The sequence below is a fragment of the Lepidochelys olivacea genome, assembly GCF_965140295.1.
Source record: "Lepidochelys olivacea isolate rLepOli2 genome assembly, chromosome: 14".
Classification (NCBI taxonomy): Eukaryota; Metazoa; Chordata; order Testudines; family Cheloniidae; genus Lepidochelys; species Lepidochelys olivacea.
Genome location: NC_140424.1, coordinates 22918953 through 22942050, shown reverse-complemented (window position 1 = coordinate 22942050; position 23098 = coordinate 22918953). Strand labels below are relative to the sequence as shown.

General features: G+C 47.6%; 1 protein-coding gene across 2 annotated transcripts in view; it reads left to right on the top strand.

Annotated features, from left to right (window-relative positions):
* NTN1 (netrin 1) overlaps positions 1–23098 on the top strand; it is a 237321-nt gene that overhangs the window by 184470 nt on the left and 29753 nt on the right. For both annotated transcript variants that reach the window (XM_084647598.1, XM_084647597.1), the window contains exon 6: positions 20711–20785. In XM_084647598.1, the coding sequence (XP_084503724.1) occupies positions 20711–20785 (75 nt within the window). The remainder of the gene's footprint in view (positions 1–20710; positions 20786–23098) is intronic.

The window sequence follows — 23098 nt, the reverse complement described above, 5'->3', positions numbered from 1 at the left end:
TCGCTGGACTCTCTCCAATTTATCCACATCCTTCTTGTAGTGTGGGGCCCAAAACTGGACACAGTACTCCAGATGAGGCCTCACCAATGTCGAATAGAGGGGAACGATCACGTCCCTCGATCTGCTCGCTATGCCCCTACTTATACATCCCAAAATGCCATTGGCCTTCTTGGCAACAAGGGCACACTGCTGACTCATATCCAGCTTCTCGTCCACTGTCACCCCTAGGTCCTTTTCCGCAGAACTGCTGCCTAGCCATTCGGTCCCTAGTCTGTAGCGGTGCATTGGGTTCTTCTGTCCTAAGTGCAGGACCCTGCACTTATCCTTATTGAACCTCATCAGATTTCTTTTGGCCCAATCCTCCAATTTGTCTAGGTCCCTCTGTATCCTATCCCTGCCCTCCAGCGTATCTACCACTCCTCCTAGTTTAGTATCATCCGCAAATTTGCTGAGAGTGCAATCCACACCATCCTCCAGATCATTTATGAAGATATTGAACAAAACCGGCCCCAGGACCGACCCCTGGGGCACTCCACTTGACACCAGCTGCTAACTAGACATGGAGCCATTGATCACTACCCGTTGAGCCTGACAATCTAGCCAACTTTCTACCCACCTTATAGTGCATTCATCCAGCCCATACTTCTTTAACTTGCTGACAAGAATACTGTGGGAGACCGAGTCAAAAGCTTTGCTAAAGTCAAGAAACAATACATCCACTGCTTTCCCTTCATCCACAGAACCAGTAATCTCATCATAGAAGGCGATCAGATTAGTCAGGCATGACCTTCCCTTGGTGAATCCATGCTGACTGTTCCTGATCACTTTCCTCTCATGTAAGTGCTTCAGGATTGATTCTTTGAGGACCTGCTCCATAATTTTTCTGGGGACTGAGGTGAGGCTGACTGGCCTGTAGTTCCCAGGATCTTCCTTCTTCCCTTTTTTAAAGATTGACACTACATTAGCCTTTTTCCAGTCATCTGGGACTTCCCCTGTTCGCCACGAGTTTTCAAAGATAATGGCCAATGGCTCTGCAATCACAGCCGCCAATTCCTTTAGCACTGTCGGATGCAACTCGTCCGGCCCCATGGACTTGTGCACGTCCAGCTTTTCTAAATAGTCCCTAACCACCTCTTTCTCCACAGAGGGCTGGCCATCTACTCCCCATACTGTGATGCCCAGCGCAGCATGGGGAGACTTCTATCATCAGCAAGCTCTAGTTGATCTTTAGGGCTAACTCAGGCTAAATAGCTGGGGATCTCTTTCTATGCCTACAAACACTTTTCCCCCCAGAGTCCAAGCAGCATAGAGATCCTTAGTTCCTTTGGTTTGGGGTTTTTATCCTTGTCCTGCCATGTGCTCTGAGCCGCAAAATCAGCTGATGGAAGGAGTCCACTTGCATGACGCATCTTCTTAGGGACGAGAGCAATACAACAATGGGAGGCGTTACTCCTTTTGTTGACGATTCCTCAATCCAGATGTGGGGCATTTCCAGTTGTAAGATCCACCCATAGCCTATCTGGTATTGATGGGTCTCCTCTTTTGGGAGGGGCATAACAATTTCTGTAGAAGAGCAAATCTTCACACTGATTAATGTCCCTCCCCTGTAGGGCGATTCACACAGTCACAGAGGCTCACAAGACAACTGCTCAAATGGTACATTACAATAGGGAGCACAGATATTACAAGTAAGATTAATACAGGCAGCAACTCACAGGCATTCAATAAGAGTCCAGACATTACACACTTGCTTATAATTCTAATACCTATTTTATCAATATTAACCCTCACGTGAGCCAGACAGATTCCAGCAGAAGTCCCCAGCAGAGACATGGGGACCTTGGCACAAGCTGGCACCTGGCCTGCCAGTGTCACAACTCCTTTTTTGGAGAGAGGGATTCACTCCTGACACCATGTAGACACAGATACCAAGAGCCATGTTTTAAACAGCAAGTGGAGACCTCCCAAACCAGGAAGTTCCTACATTTTTACGCTCCCTGCTGCAACACATGCTGGTTCTCTCTGGTAATTGTGGAGGACCAGGAATTCTATAACCACTCCACAATAACTAGTTTTAAACCATCATATGTGTGTCCATACTGGGATTTGCTAAATGGGGTTAGCTAAACCATTTTTTGAACCAGTGCAATTTCTATGCCCAGACAAGGCCTTGGTTTAGGGGAATGGAAGGGGACTGAGTATAAATCTTTTAAAATGTGTTTATGTTAAAATCCATGGGCGAAATTCTACTTTAAGGTTCTATGATATAAATCTGAGTCATTCTGTTGATGTCAGCAGAGTGACTCTGGATTTACACTGGCATCTCTGCGTAACTAATTCTGCCCAGTGTGTGTATGCTGCTAATGATCCTGGATTGTAAATACGTCAGATGATGGATTAAAATGTTCAGCTCACCTCTAAAGAGAAACTTTCACTGTATTCCAATAAGCAACGGACTCCGCCTCTGGGTTACAACCTTTCCATCTGTACATGCTCCATGCCTCACTGCGCTGGTACAGTGCATGGGCCGTTCTGACAGGGAGCTGCTGGCTGGCTGGTAATTTATAAAGTGGCCAATGCTACTGAAGACAGATGGTTTCCTATTAATGTATTTAATCACGCAGACTAGAGCTTTCTGCAAGTTGGTATCCTGGAGGGCAGCTGTAATAGGGAATTCTGAAGTATGTCAGCAGTTGGAGCACAAATTCGGGGGCTCTTGCTCTTCAAGCTGGGAATAGGAATAAAGGCTTGTGGCTTGTGGCTGGCTCTCCAGAGGAAAAGCTCCCGGCTGTGTTCCCTTGGTGACAAAATGTGGTTTGGGCTGGAGAGAAGTGTTTTGTAAGTTTCATGCGATTAAACCCTGGCTTGAAGCTTCACTGTGTGTGCAGATGTGTGGGTGTGCATGCATGTCTCTGTGCTTGTGTATCTGCCTGAGTATCTCTGTGCGTGTGTGTTCACATGTGTGAATGTCTGTGCATGTGCATGAGTGTGTGTATATGTGTGTGCGCTCATATGTGTGTATATGTCCCTTTGTGTACATGCATTCGTGCCTGTGTGTGTACATTTGTGCATGCATGCATATGTGTGTGCATATGAGGCCTTGTCTACACACAAAATTGCACCGGTTCAGTTAAATTGGTTTTGTTAAATCAGTTTACTTAAACTGGTGCAAACCCTTGGTTGGATACTTTTTTTGGTTAAAGAGTGGCTTATTTTGGTTTAATGTAAACCTGTTCTTTAAAATAAATCAAAATAAACCTGGATTAAAGCGAAATAAGCATTGCTGCTCAGCCTTGTTCACAGGCTTAGCTAAATCAGTTGAAAATCACACCTTACGTTAAACCAGTGCAACTCAGTGTGTGGACCAGCTCTCAGGCTCACCTCTGCAGGACAAGCTCCAAGAGGCATGGCTCCTGAGGGTATGTCTACACTGCAGATGCAGCTCAGGTAGATATACATACATTAGCTTTGATAGAGCTGGTGCACTAAAAATAACAGTGTAGCCATGGTGGCATTGGCTAGCCACTTGAATATGTACCTAGGTTCTCTGGAGGGATTGTACTTGGGTGTCTTGATTGTGCTACCGTGGCTACATTGCTATTTTTAGCATGCTAGTTCAACCAAAGCTGGTGTGCATCCGTCCAGCTGAACTGGAAATTACACCAGCAGCTGCAGTGTAGACATACTCTCAGGAGCAGTGGCCTGAATCCAGCACGGTGACTGTGAGAGCACAGGGTGAAAGGCTGCCACTACTGCTCCATTTTATAGGATGCAGTACGCATTATACCCTGCACCAGGCAAGCTCAGCTGGATGGAGTGAAGAGTGGACTCACACCCAGTCACTCCTCGCCCGCATGAGATTTCCGACTCTCCAGCAGAGAGACTTGCATTCATTCGCTTTGTATCTTTCAGCGGATATATGAGGCATTTTCCAGGCACTTGCTGCAGGCTGATCCCCCCCACCCCCCAACCTTCAGCCAATGTAATATTTTTGACCATTCGGATTTGATCCTTTTCTCCTGTGAGGATGCAGGGAGGCTGAGCACTTGCAGTTTGACTCAGGAATCTTAGTAAACAAGCCAAAAGCTTCAGGGTTTAAATTCACTCCGGAGAGAAGTTGCCAATGGCAGCTGCACCTTGGGGCCTGGCTGCTGGGATGTAATTGATCTGGTTAATGGTGGGATGGTGTGTACAAAGAAATATTGGGGAGCAGGGCTGCACTGTCTGTGTGGTTCGGATCTGGAGATAGGGAATGTGGCTGTTTCAAATTTAAAAGGAAGCAAGTGAGTAAAGACTCTGGTGGAATATAACAGGGTGGCTTGCCCCTTAAGGGCTAGAGGCTTCGGACCAGCCAATCCTGTAGCTAAGGAGCAGGAATCAGCTGATTCCCCTATAAAGGGCAGCAGGAACCTGCAGAGGTGGGAGTTCAGGGAGACTAGGGTGGATTACAGAGGTTGCTGAAACTTGCTTGGGAGTAAGACTACAGGCAGAAAAGGCCTGGGAGTGACGGGTAGATGGATGGTGTTGAGAAGGGATTTTATATTTTGGACTGTTTTATTAATAAATCCTCAGGCCCCAAGGAACAAGTGGTACTGGATGGAAAGCCTGTGTGTGGCATTTATTTAAGAAGCTCCTTGATGGGGGAAACTGAGGCAGTTTCACTGCAGAGTGACCTGAGGCTATGGGGGGGGGGTGACATGTGGCCACCCATTGACATGAAGGCACAAATGACTGCAAAGCCTAGTTGCTTATATGGTGGCTTGTTTTCTAGTGTCCTCCTGGTGTTCTCAGACTTTCACTTCAGCTGCTTGACTGTAGCTTGAGCACCCCAGGCATGCTGGGGCAGACTGTGCCTTCCAGGCAGCTGAGCGTCCCGGGAACCTATCCCATCACTCTCCGCAGGGGGCAACTCGGCATTCTGAGCTGTGGAATCTGGAGGTGCAAAGAGGAGCCCAGGGGAGCACGCAGTGCGGGGGATTCCGATGTAGCATGAACGGCCATGTGCAAGTGGTGGGGGCAGAGGTCCAATTCATTCAGGATCACTCCCTGTTGTCTCCGCTTTGGTGCTTTACAATATGTGTCTCAGGGGCCCTCTGCCTGCCTGCGTCTGGAACAATAACAATAGACTGGAGCAAACCTCAGTGCCTGATCCAGTGAACCCAGAACGTTGCGGGAAAGGAGCCTCAGCCTCCAGGCCCAGCTCTGGACCTGCTGCCTCTGAACCAGACAGCTGTGAATTCTGGGGAAGTACAGCTCGGGAGGGGCATGGGGCAGCTCAGCCTCTCCTGTGTTCTCTCGTGGGCTGTTTGGGCATCCCCAAGAACTGCCAAGCTTGTGGCCAAAGCAGCTTGCTCGAGAGTTCCATGCAGAGAGTGAGGAAGGAGACCATTGCTGGTGAAGGTTTAACAGCCCTTTGTTTTCCCAGGGAATATGGACAGATGATGGCAGCACAGGCAGGGGCAATGGGGAACCAGCAGTGAAAGAGTTAATGGCCATTAACGGGTATTACGTTAAGGGCTGGGTTGTGGCGCTGGCCCATGCTGGAGATGCTGCATGGCCATCCCTCCCCAGGTGTGAGACACGATCCCTTCCCCGGTGCTTGGCGGGGAGGGTGCACACCGTGATTCTGCTCTCCCTGTGCACAGTCTGGCCAGCGCTGCACAATGAGACGGGGCCAGGGGGCCTTGCTTCTCCCCCAACCCTTTGGGACTGGCACTCCTGCAGGCTCTAGGAGGGGACAATCCCATTACTCCCCCAAGCCCAGGGACTGCTGGCCTGTCTGGGTGTCCAAGTACCGGGGTGGGGTGGGTGAGTTCCATGTGTCACTCCTCTCAGCCAGACACAGATTAACTCTAGACTGAAAGAGAGGCACAGTCAGGCAGATGCTCCATCGAAATGTTTGCTCTAAATGGGGCATCTTAGCTTCAGCTACTGGTGTTGGAGCCGTCAGGCCTTCCTCTTGCCCCGAGGAAGCTCCAGCTGCGATTGTTTCCAGAGCAGTGCAGGGGAGGGGAGAGAGGTTCTGGGTGGGGACTTTTGACGATTATTCCAATATGCATCCTTCAGTGGGGCGCAAAAGGATCCTGCTTGCTGGGTTATAACTACATGGTGGCAAACAGAACCTTCTGGATGTGGCATTCTCGCCGGGCTGCAGGGGATGAAAGGGGCAGAGATGGGAATACTAATAGGGCCTTGGCTCCTGCAACAAGCCTGGGCTTCGGTTTCCAACCCGGCAGCTCCGGGCAAGAGGCTTTAATCTAATTACATGCTTTATTTGCGCCAATTTGTTTTTCAATCAATCTTGTTCAGCCAGAAGAAAGGACATTGCTGTGGGCTTATCTGCACCTTCTTGTCAGCCAGAAGAAAGGACATTGCTGTGGGCTTATCTGCACCTTCTTGTTCCAAGAGTGAGGTTAATGGCAGTTATTCCTTGCTGGAATTGCCTGTGGGGCTGCAGACCTCACTCAGTTTGGCTCCCTCTTTGCATCTGACACGTCCTGCCCTGAGTGAGTGCCATTTTGAACCTTATCTTCCTACGGCACTCATCAGTGCAGAGTTATTCAGCTACGGAACAGCCCCGCTGCAACATAAGTGTCTCTTTGAAACAGGCCTTATCTATGCTAGTCGAGGGTATTGGTTTAACTAGATCCATTTCAAAGTCAATCTAGTTAAACTGATGCAAACCCCCCGTCGCAGATGCACCTACACCGGGTTAAGCTTCATCCAGATCAGGTTAGATTGGCTCAGTAAATCCAACTGATTTATTAAATCAGTACACTTTTCCTCCATAGACCAGATCTTAGGTTTGGGCTGCACTTCTAAAATTTTACCGGCATAACTATGTCAGTGAGGGCTGGGGCTTTTTGTCTTTTTCTTTATTTAGAAAGCACTGAAGCACTTTGAAAGCACTGAAGCAGATGGAGTTATACTGTTATAAAGCACCGGTATAGCGTATTGTGCTTTGCTGACCCTGAAAAAGCTACACTGCTATGAGCACTTTTATACCAGTATCACTGGATCTGCCCTGGGGGGGTTCCACTTTAACCATACAAACATAGTTCATGTGACGTAACTTTGAAGTGTAGACTCGGTCTTTGGCCTGTGGCCTTAGGCCTGGTCTACACTTCAAAGTTTTACTGGCATAGCTATGTCAGGAATATGAAAAAATCACCACCTGAACAGGGCCGGATTAAGGTTATGAGGGGCCAAAGGCTAATGGGAAGGAAAGGCCTAAATATGAATTACATATTGCAAAAAATATTTCAACCACCATACATTGATTTCACAATCCTGATGGATTAATTTGTACAAAGCAATATCTAATGAGGAAAGATTTCCGATGGCCCTGCTACTGTCACTCAGCTGTTACTTCAGTATGGAATGGAGGGCCTACAGCAGGGCCTGAAAATAGGAGGGCCTAAGGCTATAGTTTTATTAGCCTAGGAGTTTGGTTTTTTTTCCAGGGGAGAGGATGAATGCAGTCCCCCACTAACACAAATTATATAGTCAAGTTTCCTGCATTTGGGGAAATCGCAGGGGTCAGCACACCCGCAGTGCAATGGATGAGCCTCGCCCTGGGAAAACCACCTTTGTGATCATGGTATCTCCCAGTTAATCCGGCCCTGCCCCTTAACTGACACAGCTGTGCTGGCAAAAGCCCTGTAGGTGCAGTTATGCAGGCAAAATAGTCCTTTTGCAGGTGTAGCTAATTTATCTCAAGGAAGTGGTATCAGCTATACCTGCAAAATAAGCCTTAGAAGAGTTTTCCGTTATAGCTCTACCGGACAACCCTTGCTAGTGTAGACAAGGCTGAGTCTGATGGAGCTGGATCTCAGAGGACAGTGAATGAAGGCTGTGATGACCCTTCCCCCACTGCATACCAGACCACCCTTACTTCTGCGCTGCCACTGGCAGTGATGCTTGTTTCCGAGCTGGGTACCCTGCTAGCAGCTGCTACTCTCCGGCCGCCCAGCTCTGAAGGTAGCGCAGAAGTAAGGGTGGCAATACCGCGACTCCGCTGCAATAAGCTTGCGACCCCTTTTTGGGTCAGGAACCCCAGTTTGAGAAAAGCTGGGCTAGTGACACTGTATCAATGCTACATTGTAACATTTGAGTCGATTTGCATTGGTGCAACGACTTTACCCTTTCATGCCTGTGGCCCAGGGACAAAGTCAGGAGGTGGCAGATATTAGGGAGCGTGCCCTGGAGGAATGAGACCAGTGCTGGGCCATGGAAAGTCCTGAGTTCTGAATCCTGGTTCTGTGTGGCTTTGTCTGCACTGGAAAACTGTATCATATTAGAACCTAACTCAGTATAAACCAGCACTGTCATGTCCTTGGACATGTGAGCATCACCCCTTCTGAACACCATTCTCCTTGTTAGCTGATATGTTTGCTAAACACTTCCTTTTCCAAGTCTGAACAGAGCCTGAGTGTTTAATATCATGCTAGGGTACTTTGTTCTAACAGTGTAATTGTCCAGTGTAGACCGAAGTATCGGATGGCCTTGGGTAAGTCATTTCACCTTTCTGTCTCAGTTTCCCCATCTGTAAAATAGGGATAATAATCTTTACCCACGTCCTTTAACCCACCTCCGTGGATATCTGTGCAGTATTTTGCCCATAGAAAGCCCTATAAAATACTAAGTATTACGATATTATTATGGCACCTTAATCCCAGGCTCAGCCCAAAAGCATAGCTTGCAAATGTTCCCCAAACTTTGAGTTTTGAGGTGCATTTGGGGTTCATATCAGTGGCGTGCAATTCCACTCTAATGCAATAATCATAATAATTAAGAATTATAATTTGCAGTTATGTAGAACTTCATATTTTCAAAGCATGTTACACATATTAACTACTGTAATTCATCACAGCTACAGGGGTCCACCCTGATTTAAACTGACTCTGCAGATAACCATATTTCATGGTAACGCTCAGCATTTCCCTGTCAATGATATTATAAAGTGTGTGGGGTGATGCAGAAGAAATTAACAGTGTTAAAACCATGGCTCTTAAAGTGACTACAGTAAGGGCTGTCACTAGGTTGCTTTTATGCTAAAGAAAGAAGGATGCTCTGAAATATAATAATCTGATCAGTTCCAAGCCAAAATAAATAACCAGAATAATACATATTCCTTTCCTTGTCTCCACAATTCTGTCTGAATCCCAAGAGATGATGTCCCCTGTATGGCTGTGCCTCATATTGCAATTCACACAATGCAAAATCTGAAAGTAATCAGCAAGTCACTCAGCCCTCTAATAAACCCACCCAGGCTTTGTATTGAATTCCTCTGCAGTGCCAAAATGATCCGCCATTTGTGCTTTAGGCACAGTAAATTTTTAACACCCCCCCTCCATGTCCAATATCTAAGTATGCAAATAAAAAGGCAATTCCTGCAGCATCCCTTCCTCTCCCCTCCCCTGGGACGTAAGGCCGGCAAAGGACATAAAGTAGCAGCTAGTGTGGAGGGAGCATGTCTGGGCAGCACAACGGGCATTCTATAGAATTATTCTAATGGTTGCTACTGAAACATCAGCTGTGGTAAAATTGCAGAAATATTAAAACCGTCCTCCTTGGATGGGAGCCTGATGTGGTTCTAGTGCTGGGCAAAGCACAAAAGATTTGGATGGTCACCTTGAAGAAGTGTCCAAAAGTTCAGGGCCAAATTCCTCACTGCTCTAACTCCTTTTATTTCAGTAGACGGTCAGGTATTAGCTGGGAACCTTAGCAATCATACATAGCACTCACCTGGTACTTTACCATTGCAGATAGGGTGACCAGGTGTCTGCTTTTTAACTGTAACACCCAGTCGAAAAGGGATCCTGGTGGCTCGGGTCAGCACTGCTGACCGGGCCTTTGTCTGTCTGGTTGGCTCTGTGCGCTGCTCTGCCCAAAGTGCCACCCCAGTAGCTCCCATTGGCCAGGAACCGCAGCCAGTGGGAACTGCGGGGGCGGCGCCTGTGGACAGGGCAACGTGCAGAGCCACCTGGCTGCGTCTCCGTGTAGGAGCCAGAAGGCTGGACATGCTGTTGCTTCCGGGAGCTGCTTGAGGTAAGCACTACCTGGAGCCTGCACCCCGACCACCCTTCAGGCTCCAAACCCCTGCCCCAACCCTGATCCTCCTCCTGTCCTCCGAACCCCTCGATCCCAGCCTGCTGCACCCCTAACCCTCCATCCCCACCACAGAGCCCGCACCCCCAGCCGGAGACCTCACACACACACCCTCATCCCAACCCCCTGCCCCAGCCCTGATCCTCCTCCTGCCCTCCGAACCCCTCAGTCACAGCCCAACTCACCCTCCTACACTCCAACCTCCTCATCTCCAGCCCCACCCCAGAGTTTGCACCCCCAGCTGGAGCCCGTGCTCCAACCCCCTGCCCCAGCCCTGATCCCCCTTCTGCACCCTGAACTCCTCATTTCTGGGCTCACCCCAGAACCCACACTCCCAGCTGGAGCCCTCACCCTCTCCCGCACCCCAGCCCCCTGAGCCAGCCCCGTGAAAATGAGCCAGTGAGTGAGGGTGGGGAGAATGAGTGACAGAGGAAGAGGGGGATGGAGTGAGTGGGGGCAGGGCCTTAGAGAAGGGGGTGGGGCAGGGGCGGGGTAAGGGTGTTTGGTTTTGTGCAAGTAGAAAGTTGGCAACCCTAATTGCAAAGCACTTTATAAACCTCATTTAGCCTTTCTTTAAAACCTGCACAATAGATAAACAGGGTAGGAGCCATTCTGCTACATAACGAGTTGAAATGGGGTCTTTTACTTTCCATCAGCTGCCTCTTGATACAGCCTTCCTCTCATTCATTCTACTAGTCACATCTACAATACAGCAGCACTGGAGCGTACAGGGGGCATCTGGGGGGAAAAGGTGAAGGAGGGGGATGGAGAGGAGGGGGAGGTGAAGCCTGTTTTTCCCTACAGTCTTGTCTTTTTAACAGAGAGGCCCAAACCAACACCCCAGATCCAGAACCCTTTGGGGGTGTCTGAGATACAAAGCAAGACCCAGATCTGAATTTCTCAGACTAACCCGATCTTTGTAATAGGATGAAGTGCCAGAGTTGGGAGCATTTGAAATCCAAACACTCCGTAGTCCCTGCTCTGCTCTATGACAGCCTGACTTCATACCCAAAAGGCGCAGAACAAGAAACTCGAACACTTTGAAGAATGCTTACTACTGGGGGCTTGGGGGGGACAACCAGATTCACCTCACACCAGCAGACAGCCTGTATGCACTAATTCTAGAACTTCTGCAGCCTTCTCATGGAGGGGAGGCTTTCTGAGTTGTAGCAGGTGAAAGATGGCAATCCATGGTGCATCTGAACCTTGTGACTGTGCAGCAGGAGTGGGGCCAGGGGGTGAGTTTCAGTCACTGATGGGCTAAAGCCAAATGTTCAAATCTGGTTGCTTAATGTTAAGCACCTAAATCTATATTTAGGTAGTTACATCAGTATTAGGTTAGGCACCCAAATCTGAAAATGATTTTAAATGTTTCTAACACTTTATATCTGAGCGGCATTTGGTTTCCACTACGGCAGTATGGTTTTAGTAGTGTTGTGAAGATCATCTTTAAATCACAAGTGAAGTAAGTTTCCTGGTTGCAGCTTAGCCTCCCCTTGTGAACACTAGTAGGCATCCTAAAGCCAGGGTGCAACTGGGTATGATGGGAAGTCCCTGCCTTGCACGTGTTCCAGCTAGAGCTGGGCAGAAAATGTTTGGCAAATACTAAATTTGGAGAAAAAATACATTTTGGGGAGCATTGAAACAATTAGTGAATTTGGATTGAATTTGACAACAGTTTGGCCTGAAAAAAATGTCAAAAAAAAATTCTGAAAAGTCAAATATTTCATTTTGACCATTTCAAAACATTTTATTTCCATTTTTCGGTTTCAAAAAGCATTTTTCTTAGAAAGGTGGTTCATTTAGAAAAAAAAAGGGGGGAGGAAGGAAACCACCCAAAAATTAACCAAAACAAAATGAAAAAACAAAAAAACTTGTTTTGGGTTGACCTAGATGAAAGTTTTTCTTTTTTTTTTTTTTTGATTCAGCAAAAAATCCAAAAATATAGTTTCAGTTTGAATCGATCTGAAAATTTTTTTGGACTTTTCAGGTTAGTTCCTGAACCAAAAAAGCCCTTATTCACTCAGCTTACTCCCAGATCAGGAAGGAGGTGCACTGGTTGAGCTGAGTGTGGCTGGTTGTCCAGCACCTGACTGCACCATGCCTGGCTCTCACCAGCACTAACACTCCCTGAAAAGATGGAGGGAGAACATTGTTTTTTAAACTAAAGTGATTTTTTTCAGGAGAAAAAAAAATTAATAAAACAAACAAGGTGTTTAGCCGCGGAAGCCCTTAACACGGCCAGAGAGTTAGCTAGATCAAGGGGACAGGCAGAGCCATGAAGCCTGTAAATGCATTGCTGACATATTTTACTAAGCTGAAAAGGACACAAAACAGCTGCCTGCTACCTGCTCTAAGACCTTGAATCGCTCTCAAAACAAGTAGTACCAATTGCGTCTTTCCAAACTCCCTCTTGCTCAGTTTACACTCAGACTCAGCAACTGCCTTCCCAGTTCGTGTTTTCTCATGGAAAACCATCCAGTCACTCCCATTATAAATGGTAGGATTTTTTTCATGATGTTTTCCCTCTCTTTGATATTGGCAGGTCTTCAGCCCATCGAAAAGGGAAGCATGGGCTGGTGGGAGGAACATATATCTGGGAATTTTGAGGTTTGGGTTTTAGCCCTGCCTCAGATTTCCTGTATTTTCCAGTTTCTAAATAGATGCCTTAAGTAGGCATTTGATGTCCTTTGTTTGCCACCCAAATGCTGATCTACACCCTTAAATCAGAATTTAGGTGCTTAAAATGGGTATTTAGAGTCAAGGATATGGATTTAGGTGTCCACGTTTGAAAACTGGCTCTTTAAACCTCTCTGGGCCCTGATTTCCCCATCTGTCAGCAACAGGGATGATACAATGAAGGGAGTTTTTATGGTTCGGTTAGTTCAGGTTTGTAATGCACTTGAGCCCTCAGATGGAAGATGCTGGACTAGTGACCAGTGTTGAGTTGTACTGTGGTTTCTCCTTGTCAGGGCCGTCCTTACCCATATGCAAAGTATGCAGCTGCGTAGGGCACCGGGAAATTTGGTGCCTCAAATTTCCCGGTGCCCTGCGCAGCTGCGTGCTGCTCCAGCCCCTGCTCCGGCTCTTCCCCAGGGCCCCTATTCCTGCTCCGTCCCCACCCCGCCTCTTCCCCGCTCCAGCCCTGCCCCCACTTCCCTGAGCTCTGCAGCAGGGCCGGGTTTGCACTCACCGGCCGCGGGAAGTGCAGCAACCTGGCCATAGGTGCGCCAGTGGTGAGTGCTGGGGGGGTGGTTCCCCCCTATCCCCCAATCCAGACCCCCCCCCCAGAGGCCTGGGGCCAGCCTGCCCACTCACCTCCCCACGGAGGCCTGGGGCCCCACACCACCCCCTGTGGGGGGCTGCGTAGGGCCCCAGAATAACTAGGGACGGCCCTGCTCCTTGTTAAATAGATTTTAATCCATGAGAGCGCCAGTGTAACCTTGTGAGTCAGCGGATCCCAGATGCAATTTGTGCTGGCTGGGTACAGGGGGAGAGCACGCTAGGTTCTCAAGCAAGAGATCCTGTCTGTCAGGCAAGAAGAGATGGGAGAACCCAGCTTTCTCGCCGGAGAAGCAAGGTTCAAAACAAAGGAGTTGTTTGGGGTGGAAAGTCTCCACCCATTCAAGGAAGTCACCTGGCCCTTTAGCGCTATGGCCGCCAAAACATTACCGAACAGTGACATGGCAGCAGCTGTAATGGTTAAGAAAAAGCTAGGATTGATTCTGTCCTCCAGCCCATCTCTGAGAGGCAGAGTAGAGGGCAAAACCTCAAGCCCAGGACTGCTCCCCATGGGACCAGGACAAATGGCAACTCAACTCTTCCCCATTGCCCTTACAGCTCAGTTCCTACACTACACTACAGGTTCCCCTCCCTCTCGCAGCAGGCCCTGTGTCATCCTGGTCTCTATCACTACATCTGGAGACAGTGGGTGAGTAGAATGTCTAAGGTGAAAATTATTCACCTATTTGCTAAGCAGCTCCCGCTCTTGATGCTTCAGCCATGTCCTTCGTCTAGAGAGGATTACCCCATGGGTGGCCCTTGTTAACCCATGAGGTGTGCAAGACAGTACCCGCATCTCTCATGGAAGCCAGTGGGAGCTGTGGATACTCAGCACCTTTCACGATCAGACCACTCCCACTCAGCCTGGTAGGCAATGGGCGTATGGCGAGGAAGAACACAGGGAGAAATAATTGAGGCAGGGAGAATCCTGCATCCCTTTAATGGTCTGTATGCGTTGCAGCAGTGCTCAGCGTATTCCAGTTGTCAGCAAGTCGCGTCTCCTCCCCACTTCCGACCGCCGCACCCAGCAACCCTTGGAGCTTGGCTCGGCGATCAGCTTTCAGCAAGGGAGCAGCAGCACAGTAAATCTTTCCACCGGAGTCTGAGCTGTTGAAATGATGTTTCATGGACTCGAGCGGAATCTTTTTTTAATCATTAGGCAACGTTAGTGTAATAAACTACAGCTCTCTCTGTGTGCATTTGGCTTGGCTAAAAGGTAACCTTTTTAATATTAAGTATGCGAACAGCTCATTCGCAAACACAAAATCTGAGCTTTGTTTCAGAGATTTAATTTGTCATCCGAAACAGTCTCCAGTGGGTTATCTAGCAGTCTGAGAAAGGAGAGAGCTCAGAAGGTGAAAGACAGAGAGAGAAAGCCAGGGGACCCGATCCACTAATGATGTAAATCAGCACTGATTTCCAGTGGAGCTCTGCGGATTCACACCTGCTGGGATCTGACCCATTGACTTCACTGGAGCTACGTTGATTTACATGAGTTGGGATCTGGCCCTCCTGATTTCTTTAGCGCTATGCTGATTTATACCAGCTGGGGAATTGGCCCATTGAGTTCTATTTAACCCAGTTGAGGCCCTGGCCCAGAAAGTAGAGATGTGAGGAGGAAGAAAAAGGAAGAGAGGACAGAGTAGGAAGGTCTGATCCAGCTCTCCCTTACTTCAGTGGAATTACTCTTCATTGACAGTGATGAAAGCCAGGGAGTGCCAGGCCCAGAACAGAGAACTAGATAGTTAATTAAGAACTAAACTGGTTCCACCTGGTGCATGAGGCTCACAGTATCTCCATATCCACAGCTGCTGAAGCAGGGAGGATGTTTTCACACCACAGCTACCAGCAATCCCTGCTGGGCACCGTTAGGCTGTTTCCTGTCATGTTAAAAATCACCAGCCCCAATGCTACTCCCTGCCCTAAAAGCAGGACTGAGCCCTCGGTGCTCGAATGTGCTGATTGCTGACTCAATGTGATATCCGTTTAGGAAGTACATACTGGCTGGCCGAGCTCATACGGTCTGGAGAGTCAGTTGAGTTTGGATACTTCTCTGAATCTTATCCCAGGCTCATGGGTTTGGAAACCTCACAAGGGCAGGTTTCTTGGAGTGCCTAATCTCAGCCCAACTGAAAATACTATGAGAACAGCCTGGTGATTGAGAAATGCAGAGAATTTAAGCCACGAGAAAAGATTGCTGAACTTCTCTGAAGCTCCTGAAGAGATGCATGGTTCCAGACAAACGCCAGGGTGATTCTTGGTTTGGGATTAATCCCACTTTCTCTAGCAGCAGTACTTCTGGACCTGATGCTAAGACAGGGCAAGCTATAGGAGATGGACAGAAAGCCTTCCCATATTGACATGCTCAGAACGGCTCCTGCTGGCTCAGTCAATGACAATCTCCTGTTTGGTTTTAGCAGAGGTGGTGCACTCCCAAAGTGAGCTTTGACCCAGATCAGGGACTCTGTCTACTCGTCATGTCCCCCCACCAGCTAGCAGACACAAGGCAGCCTCCACCATCAGGGGTAGATTTGGCTGGGCAACCATTAGCCATTCATCCAAGAGGGTATTTTTGCTCTAGCTTATAACTAACATTATACCCCTGCTGCTCATTTCATTCACTTCATTTGGTACAAGTATCAGGATGTGGTAACTTGCTCCCTGTGTTGTCCTGCCGTTAGGGCAGCAGATTGATAGAACTCCTGGGTTTTAGTTTCTTCTGCTACTAACTTGCTGTATGGCCTTGGATAAATCATCTCTCTGTGCATCATTTTCTCTTCTGTGAAATGGGTATTACAAAGCCTAATTAGTGAGTATTTATAAAGCTTAGAGATCTTGCAATGACAAGTGCTATAGGAAGGCAAAGTGTTGGTAATAATCATCATCGTAGTGCATTAGTATCCAGAAAACATCCTGCCCATTGTTCCTGACTAGAATCCCATTAGCTGCATATTCAATGAATCTGATTGCTTGTCTCAGATCTGCATGTTGCTTAGCCAGATGTGTTCGGGCAGAGCCCTGTCTGTTCTGGTTAGGTCAGGGCCTTGTTCTCTTTGCAGACTCTTCCACACAAGTTTTCTTTCAGTATTCATCATCTGGAACCTTTCACAGGACCTCAGCATTGTCGACATTAAAATAACCCATCTTGGACATGGCCGGTGCCCTCAAAGGATGGTCTGGTGTTGTCTGGCCCACTGCAAACATTGGCCTGCCATTTAGTGTCACTGCAAAAAGAGGAGAGTGCATCTCCTGTAGTCTGAACAAAGGGAATTCAGGGTAATCAGCAGTACCTTCCATGACTGCAAAGTTCAGGCCAGGACTTAGGGTAGCTCTTCATGGTGACATTAGTCAGTACAATTTGAGAGCCAGAGAGAACCATGGGATCTGTCTGTGACTGCAGCCTCCATAAAGAATCTCCTTTATATGAATTGCAACCAAGTTCTGGCCCTTCTCTACCCCTACAGAGGGTATGACACGCAGACTGGTTTAAGGATTACACAGGAAACCTCTGAGGATGGAGCAGTTGAATGATTGTCAGAATGCAAGCCCTATAGGGTTAGTGAAAGAAAGGGCTAGATATTATAAAAGATTCCAGCTAAAGCTTTCTGCCAATGCTTTTATGGGATATCCACTCTCTGTTCCAGTGTGTTTCAAGTCTTGCTTAGAGAGACAAGGTGGGTGAGGTAATATCTTTTATTGGACAAACTTCAAGTCTTGCTTGACATTCAGGGTCACATTAGAAGAAGAAAACAAAAAGCCGTAATGATTTCTGTAATCCGTTGGCCCTCGGCTATTCTTTTCCATTTAAAAGGTTCTTGGCAGGTTGGGAACATGGTAGGGAATCTCAGCAGGGCTTCTGGCATGGAAAACCGTGTTGTTTCAAATGATAGGTTTTGCTTCTGGCCCCAACTTTGATTAGATCATATTTAGAGAGCACAAAGCAATTTATCATCATTTGCACTCTTCTGAGGGATGGGAATAAAGTTGATAGCAGTCAAGAGACTAGTGTCTGGAGAACAATAGGAGCGAATGGAGATGGGCTGATGAGGCCATGTGTGTATTTGGTTAGGATTAGCCTGGGGGCTAGGGCTTGGGTTGGAGGTGGAATCAGAGTTAGATTTTGAGATCTTGCAAGATTTTAGCCCTAATTGGTGGAAGTCTGGAAGATTAGCCATCATGGAATTTTTATCATCTTGGTCTCTTAGCAAGACTGTGGCCACATCCCAACCAGAACCAGAAAATAATCTGCTTCTGGGTTTAAACATGACCTGGCACCAAAACAATTGGCCAGGTCTGGGATCAGGTGATTTGAATTCTCCCAGATTTGTAAAGCACCGAGGCACCTAACTCCCATCAAGTTAGGCATCTAAACATTTTGAAAATTCCACTAAGTGCCTATCTGCATCTTTAGGGGCCTAAATACCTTTGAAAACCTGACTCCTGGTCCTTTGGGATAGGTGCTGATTTGATACCATTCCACTGAAATTTCTTTGAAACTAATGGAACATTAAGGTGTTGGGCAACTGCACTTCTCCTGGCTGTACCTTGTATATTTAGCAATACAGGAGGTGCATTCCAACTGGTTCTACCTAACACAGGACTGTATTTTGATACTCTTGCTCCTGTTGAGTAGTAACTTGCTCCATAGAAATCTGTGGCAGTACTCATGGAGTAGGATACATACACTGAGGAGTAAGGCTGGCACAATTGATGCTTTCTACTTAGGCATGCCTGGTATGTCCCAGCAGAAGTCAGTGGGCTAATGCAGAGGTCTGTGTTTTCGTCACGCATTGGAGTGCTGACTTCCCACCAGAGTCAGCACAGGTTCAATAGAACAAACTTCCCCAGCAATTCTGGAGAGTAACTCAAGTTTCAAATAGCTATTGCAACTACAAAGGCTCTAGTGGGCTTAGAAACCTCTCATTCTTTCTGCACCTCTCCAAGGTTAGGAGAGTGGTGGGTAAGGTGTTCCTAGTTCCCAGTCACTTCCCCACGCTGTGCCTCTGTTACCCCTTTACCCTTGGTCTATTTAGATTGTGAGGTCTTCCAGGCAAGGGCCATTTCTCCCTATGGGTTTGGACAAGACCTACCACAATGAGGCCCTGATCTCAGCTGAAGCCTCCAGGCACTACCGTAATGCAAATAATAAGAGCAGTGTAACAGGGTGGCTTGTGTATGGGTTGGAAAGCCTGGGGCTAAGGCAGCCCTGATTGCAAGATGAACCCCACCTGAGAGGAATCTAGTGATTCTGATATAAAAGGCAGCAGGATGCTGCAGAGAGGGGCATGGCTGGGAAAGTAGCTGAGCTTGCCAGAGGCAGTACAGGTGGCCTGGGTGTAAACAGGGGATGCTCTGGAAACAGGATGTTGTGTGGAGCTGGGGCTGATGGACAGAGCAGCTATGAGGAGCAAGTTATGCTGGTTCAGAGTCCTAGCCAGACCATGCTGGAGTTACAGGAGAGAAGGTAAGCTGAGAAGCTGTGTGTTTGTTCTGGACATTTGACAAAATCTGTTGTCAGCCTGAGGAGTGCTGGTGAAGAGTGAATTAGGGGATTTGACCTTACAAGGTCACTGGAGACTGAGTGAGTTCTTTAAGGGGCCTGTATGAAGGGGAAATAGAGGTAGAATGGCCACAAGGTTGTAAGCGGCAATGGTGCTACAAGCAGCTTCAGAAGATCGGGTCCAGCGCTAGCGGAGATGCAGGCAGAAACTGCACGGTTCTCTTTAGAACATTCCAAAGGCTTCTCTCCAGCAGCAGATTGAATCGGGTCAGAACATGAGCTCGGGGAGGTGTGTCAGAAAGTCACCTGCAACTTCCCATCAGCTGCTTGTGCCCTGGCAGCCTTGCCCTTTACTGACACTGCTTCCCTTTCCTGCTTTCCTCCTCCCCAGCCCTCAGTCACAGAGCTCTGGTGCCTCTCAGTGGCATTTCAATGGCATTTGCATTTTTTTAAGGATTACAAAACAACTGCTTAAAAATGGGAGAGGGGTGAGAGAGATGCTGGAGAGTGGGTATTTTTGTGTTGATATCTGCCCTGGTTCAGTCTGGCCTCCTGCCTGAGTCAAACTTTCACTCCCTTTACATTTCCTCCTCCCTTCGGGGAGAACCTCTAAAGCCAATGGTGGAAGCACCAACATCGAAGTCATTTAAAATTGTTACAGTGCCAAGGTGCAGTGTGGCCGTGACAACATGGCCATCGCATGGTTGCATGTGATGTTAGTTTGTCACCACCTTGTGCCAATATATTTGCGCATCACAGTGGAGTGTCATGGCGACAGGGGATGGATCATTTGCTGATGACCTGTTCCGTTCTTGCCCTCTGTTGCACGTGGCACTGGCCACTGTCGGAAGACAGGACGCCGGGCTAGATGGACCTTTGGTCTGACCCAGCCTGGCTGCTCTTATGTTCTTATGGCAATGCAGTGTACTGCTGTTACGTCATCACGTTGCAGCACGTATGCCTCAGGCTGTGTTGTCTGCTCCAGCCACGTGGCCAGACTTAGACCCACCCTGTCAAAACTGGAATGGCTCTGCCAAAATCCGAGCCGGGAGGAGCCGCCGACGTACCGGGAATAACTCCGTACCCAGTGGGCTGAAATGCAGCCAGCACACCACTATGTTGCCAGCGCTGCCAGAGCAACAGTCCCGGCTCCATCACATTAGTGGCAGTGGAACACAGGCCGATGTTCCGAGGAGTAAAATCATCATGTCACAGCAGTAGGGCTCATTAGAAATGAAATGTTCCTACTGGGGTATTTTATTTGCACACTCCAGTAGAGTGGACACCAAAAGGCTTTGCTAATGCTTCATGGGCTGCTAATTTCCTCTCTGACCTCTTTTGTTGGAGCATGACCCCAGCCAGAATCTCTCTGCAATGAATGCCAAAGCCTGCCACAGGCCTGGGTTAGGGGTGACAATGAGGCCTCTGTGGGCTTTAATCAGGCTCCAGTTTGCAGTTTAAGAACAGGGGGAATTTGTGTGGCTCTCAAAAGAGCTGGGTGGCACAATAAGGGAGGCCCTGGGCTCTCCCATGAAGGCAGAGGCAGCCCGGCGAAGACAGCTAAAGGGATTCGTCAGGCGGGGAGGAGGGAGGATGGCTTCCTTTGTAAAAGGCTTTCTTTAGAAAGGAAGGTTTTGCTGAATGCCCCTGCTAGACGACCCAATCGGGGCCTGGCAGATGGATATCACAGGCATGCTGCTTATTCATGGCAGCCTGCAGCTTTTCTCGCTTCCCCCTCCCCCAGCCTTTTATGCATTTTTAAGGCTAATTTGTTTTGTTAATCTTTTCTTGCCCTCTCGCTTTCTCTCCCCCCTACAGATTGTGACTCATACTGCAAGGCGTCCAAGGGGAAGCTGAAGATTAACATGAAGAAATACTGCAAGAAAGACTATGGTGAGTTGTGCATTCTTGGCCTTCTCAGCATTTTTAAAGTGAGGGGGATTTTTAAAAAACATCTCTTTCCACAAATGCAATTGGCCTCATTTGTATTAGATGAGACTGCAAGGGATGAGCTCTAGCATGTCTGAACCCAGGATGTATTCTGCCCAGCGTAGTCACAGATTGTGCAGGTGAGGGGCGTGTATGTGGAAGGGACCACGTGCATTTCCAGGTGCACCTTGGAAGAACTCGGTACATATGGAAGGAGCAGAAAGGTCAGGATTCCTGTACAGCTTCATCTCTGCTCCTTCCTGCCCCATGCTTTAGTGTAACCTGTATTTTAGTGTAACCTGTATTTTAGGCATTATTTTCCTATGGTTTAGAGATGAAATCAGCCGCCCTAAGCAAGGCTCTAAATCGCAGCGATGCATGTGTGTGCAATGACACTTCTAAAACACACAGTGATGCTTTAAAAGTATGTGCAATGAACAGTGAATACCATTTCCCCAGGGTCCTTGCCCAGCCCAGCACTGCATTCTCTGTTACCTAGAGTCCCCTGCAGCCATGCCCACGCCTCAGCCCAAATGTTGCATACTCAGTTATGGCAGTGACCTTTTAAAAATTGTTTTAGGCTTTGGAAAACAAGTGGCCAATGCTGCTTTGTCATCTGAGTGCATATACTCTTCCCCATCCAGCTACACCAGGCACAACTCCCCCCATAGCACGGAAGTCTCATGGTTTGGTCTCCATGCTACAGGTTATCGTTAGTGCTTAGCAATTTTCAGAGTGACTGAAACAAGGGGTAGGGGAAGAGAAATGTCTGCAGACACAGTGACCGGTCGGCTGTGTCTTAGCAAGAGAATACTGTGTGTTTCATGCAGTAGGATTTTAATGATTGTTCAAGCTAGGATGGAGTTCAGTTCATTGGGAAAGTCAGACCTTGCACAATCAAAAGCTCTCCCATCTCATTTGTCTGGAAAGTTACAGTTTTCCAGATCAGATGGGAACATCTAATCAAAAGCCCAGCTTCAAAGGTTAAGATCATCCATGCTTTTCCACTTCCAGAGCCCTAACTTCCTACACTCGGGCACTTCCTGGGCAGAGTAGCGAGATAATTTGGCAAGAGGGGAAGTGATGCGTCACATTGCATGACGTAGCAGTACAGAGGCCCCTGCAGTCAATGTTGCAGTGCCAGTTAATACCAGCAGAGAGCCTGGCCCCTAAGGGTTAGCTGTTGGTTACACACTTTTGTTTTTTGTTTTGATTTAATGTAGATAAAATGAACCCAATGAGATCCTAAGCTAAACTATCTGCCCCTAAAATGTAGGGGACAAGCTTTATTGGACCAACTTCTGTTGGTGAGAGAGACAAACTTTCAAGCTACACAGAGCTCTTCTTCGGGTCTGGGAAAGGTATAAGAGAGTCACAGCTAAATACCAGATGGAACTGATATACTTACGCTAAACGGTCTGATTCATTTGTAACACTAGTTTTGCCAGTGACTTCTATGGAGTTACTCCTGATTCATACTAGTGTATGTGAGAGAAGTATCATAGATTTTTAAGGACAGAAGAGACTCTGAGCTCATGTAGTCTATAAACACAGACCATAGAATTTTACTTCTGTATTGAGCCAAACATCAACCCTTTGTGTTTCTTGTACCCTTTAATGATAGGTTGATGCTTAGATCCTTGGTCATGAAGATATCTTTACAAAAAGAAGTTTGTAATGGAGCTGTAATTTAATTACATCATCAATATCTTTGACAAGTTCTTGGGCCAGTGTCAGATGCAATTCAAAGTGTTGAGTCTCATCTATGGAGCCCAATGGGCCTCATTCTGATCCTAGATACTCTGGTAGCATTTCACTGAGGGGTCTCCAAAGAAGTAAATAGACTTACTGTGGGCTTAGCTGAAGTTAAATGAGGTTAGACTCTGTTTGAGTCTTGGCTTTTGGGAACATCAGCCCTGCTTCCCAAGTGTTGCCATTGCAGTTGCAATTAGCTGGGGGTATTCTAGGTGCTAGGAATCAGATTGCACGGGAATTTTCCATCAATCTGTTAGGGATGGAATCAATAGGGCTCTGTAGAAATGTAACTGAAGTTTGTAGCAATGACTTCAAACATGCCTACAGGGACTGAGACCATTTCTATAGGGTTGGTTTTTTTTAAAGTCACCCATGGAATTTTACATTAGGGATCTAATATGCTATTACATTTTATAGGATAGTCCAAAAATCCTACAGATAATTGATCATTTTCTGTTTAATTCCATGGGGGCTTTCCTATTAGGGTGGGAGACTGGGGGCAGCAGGCTGTGTGCAGTCAAG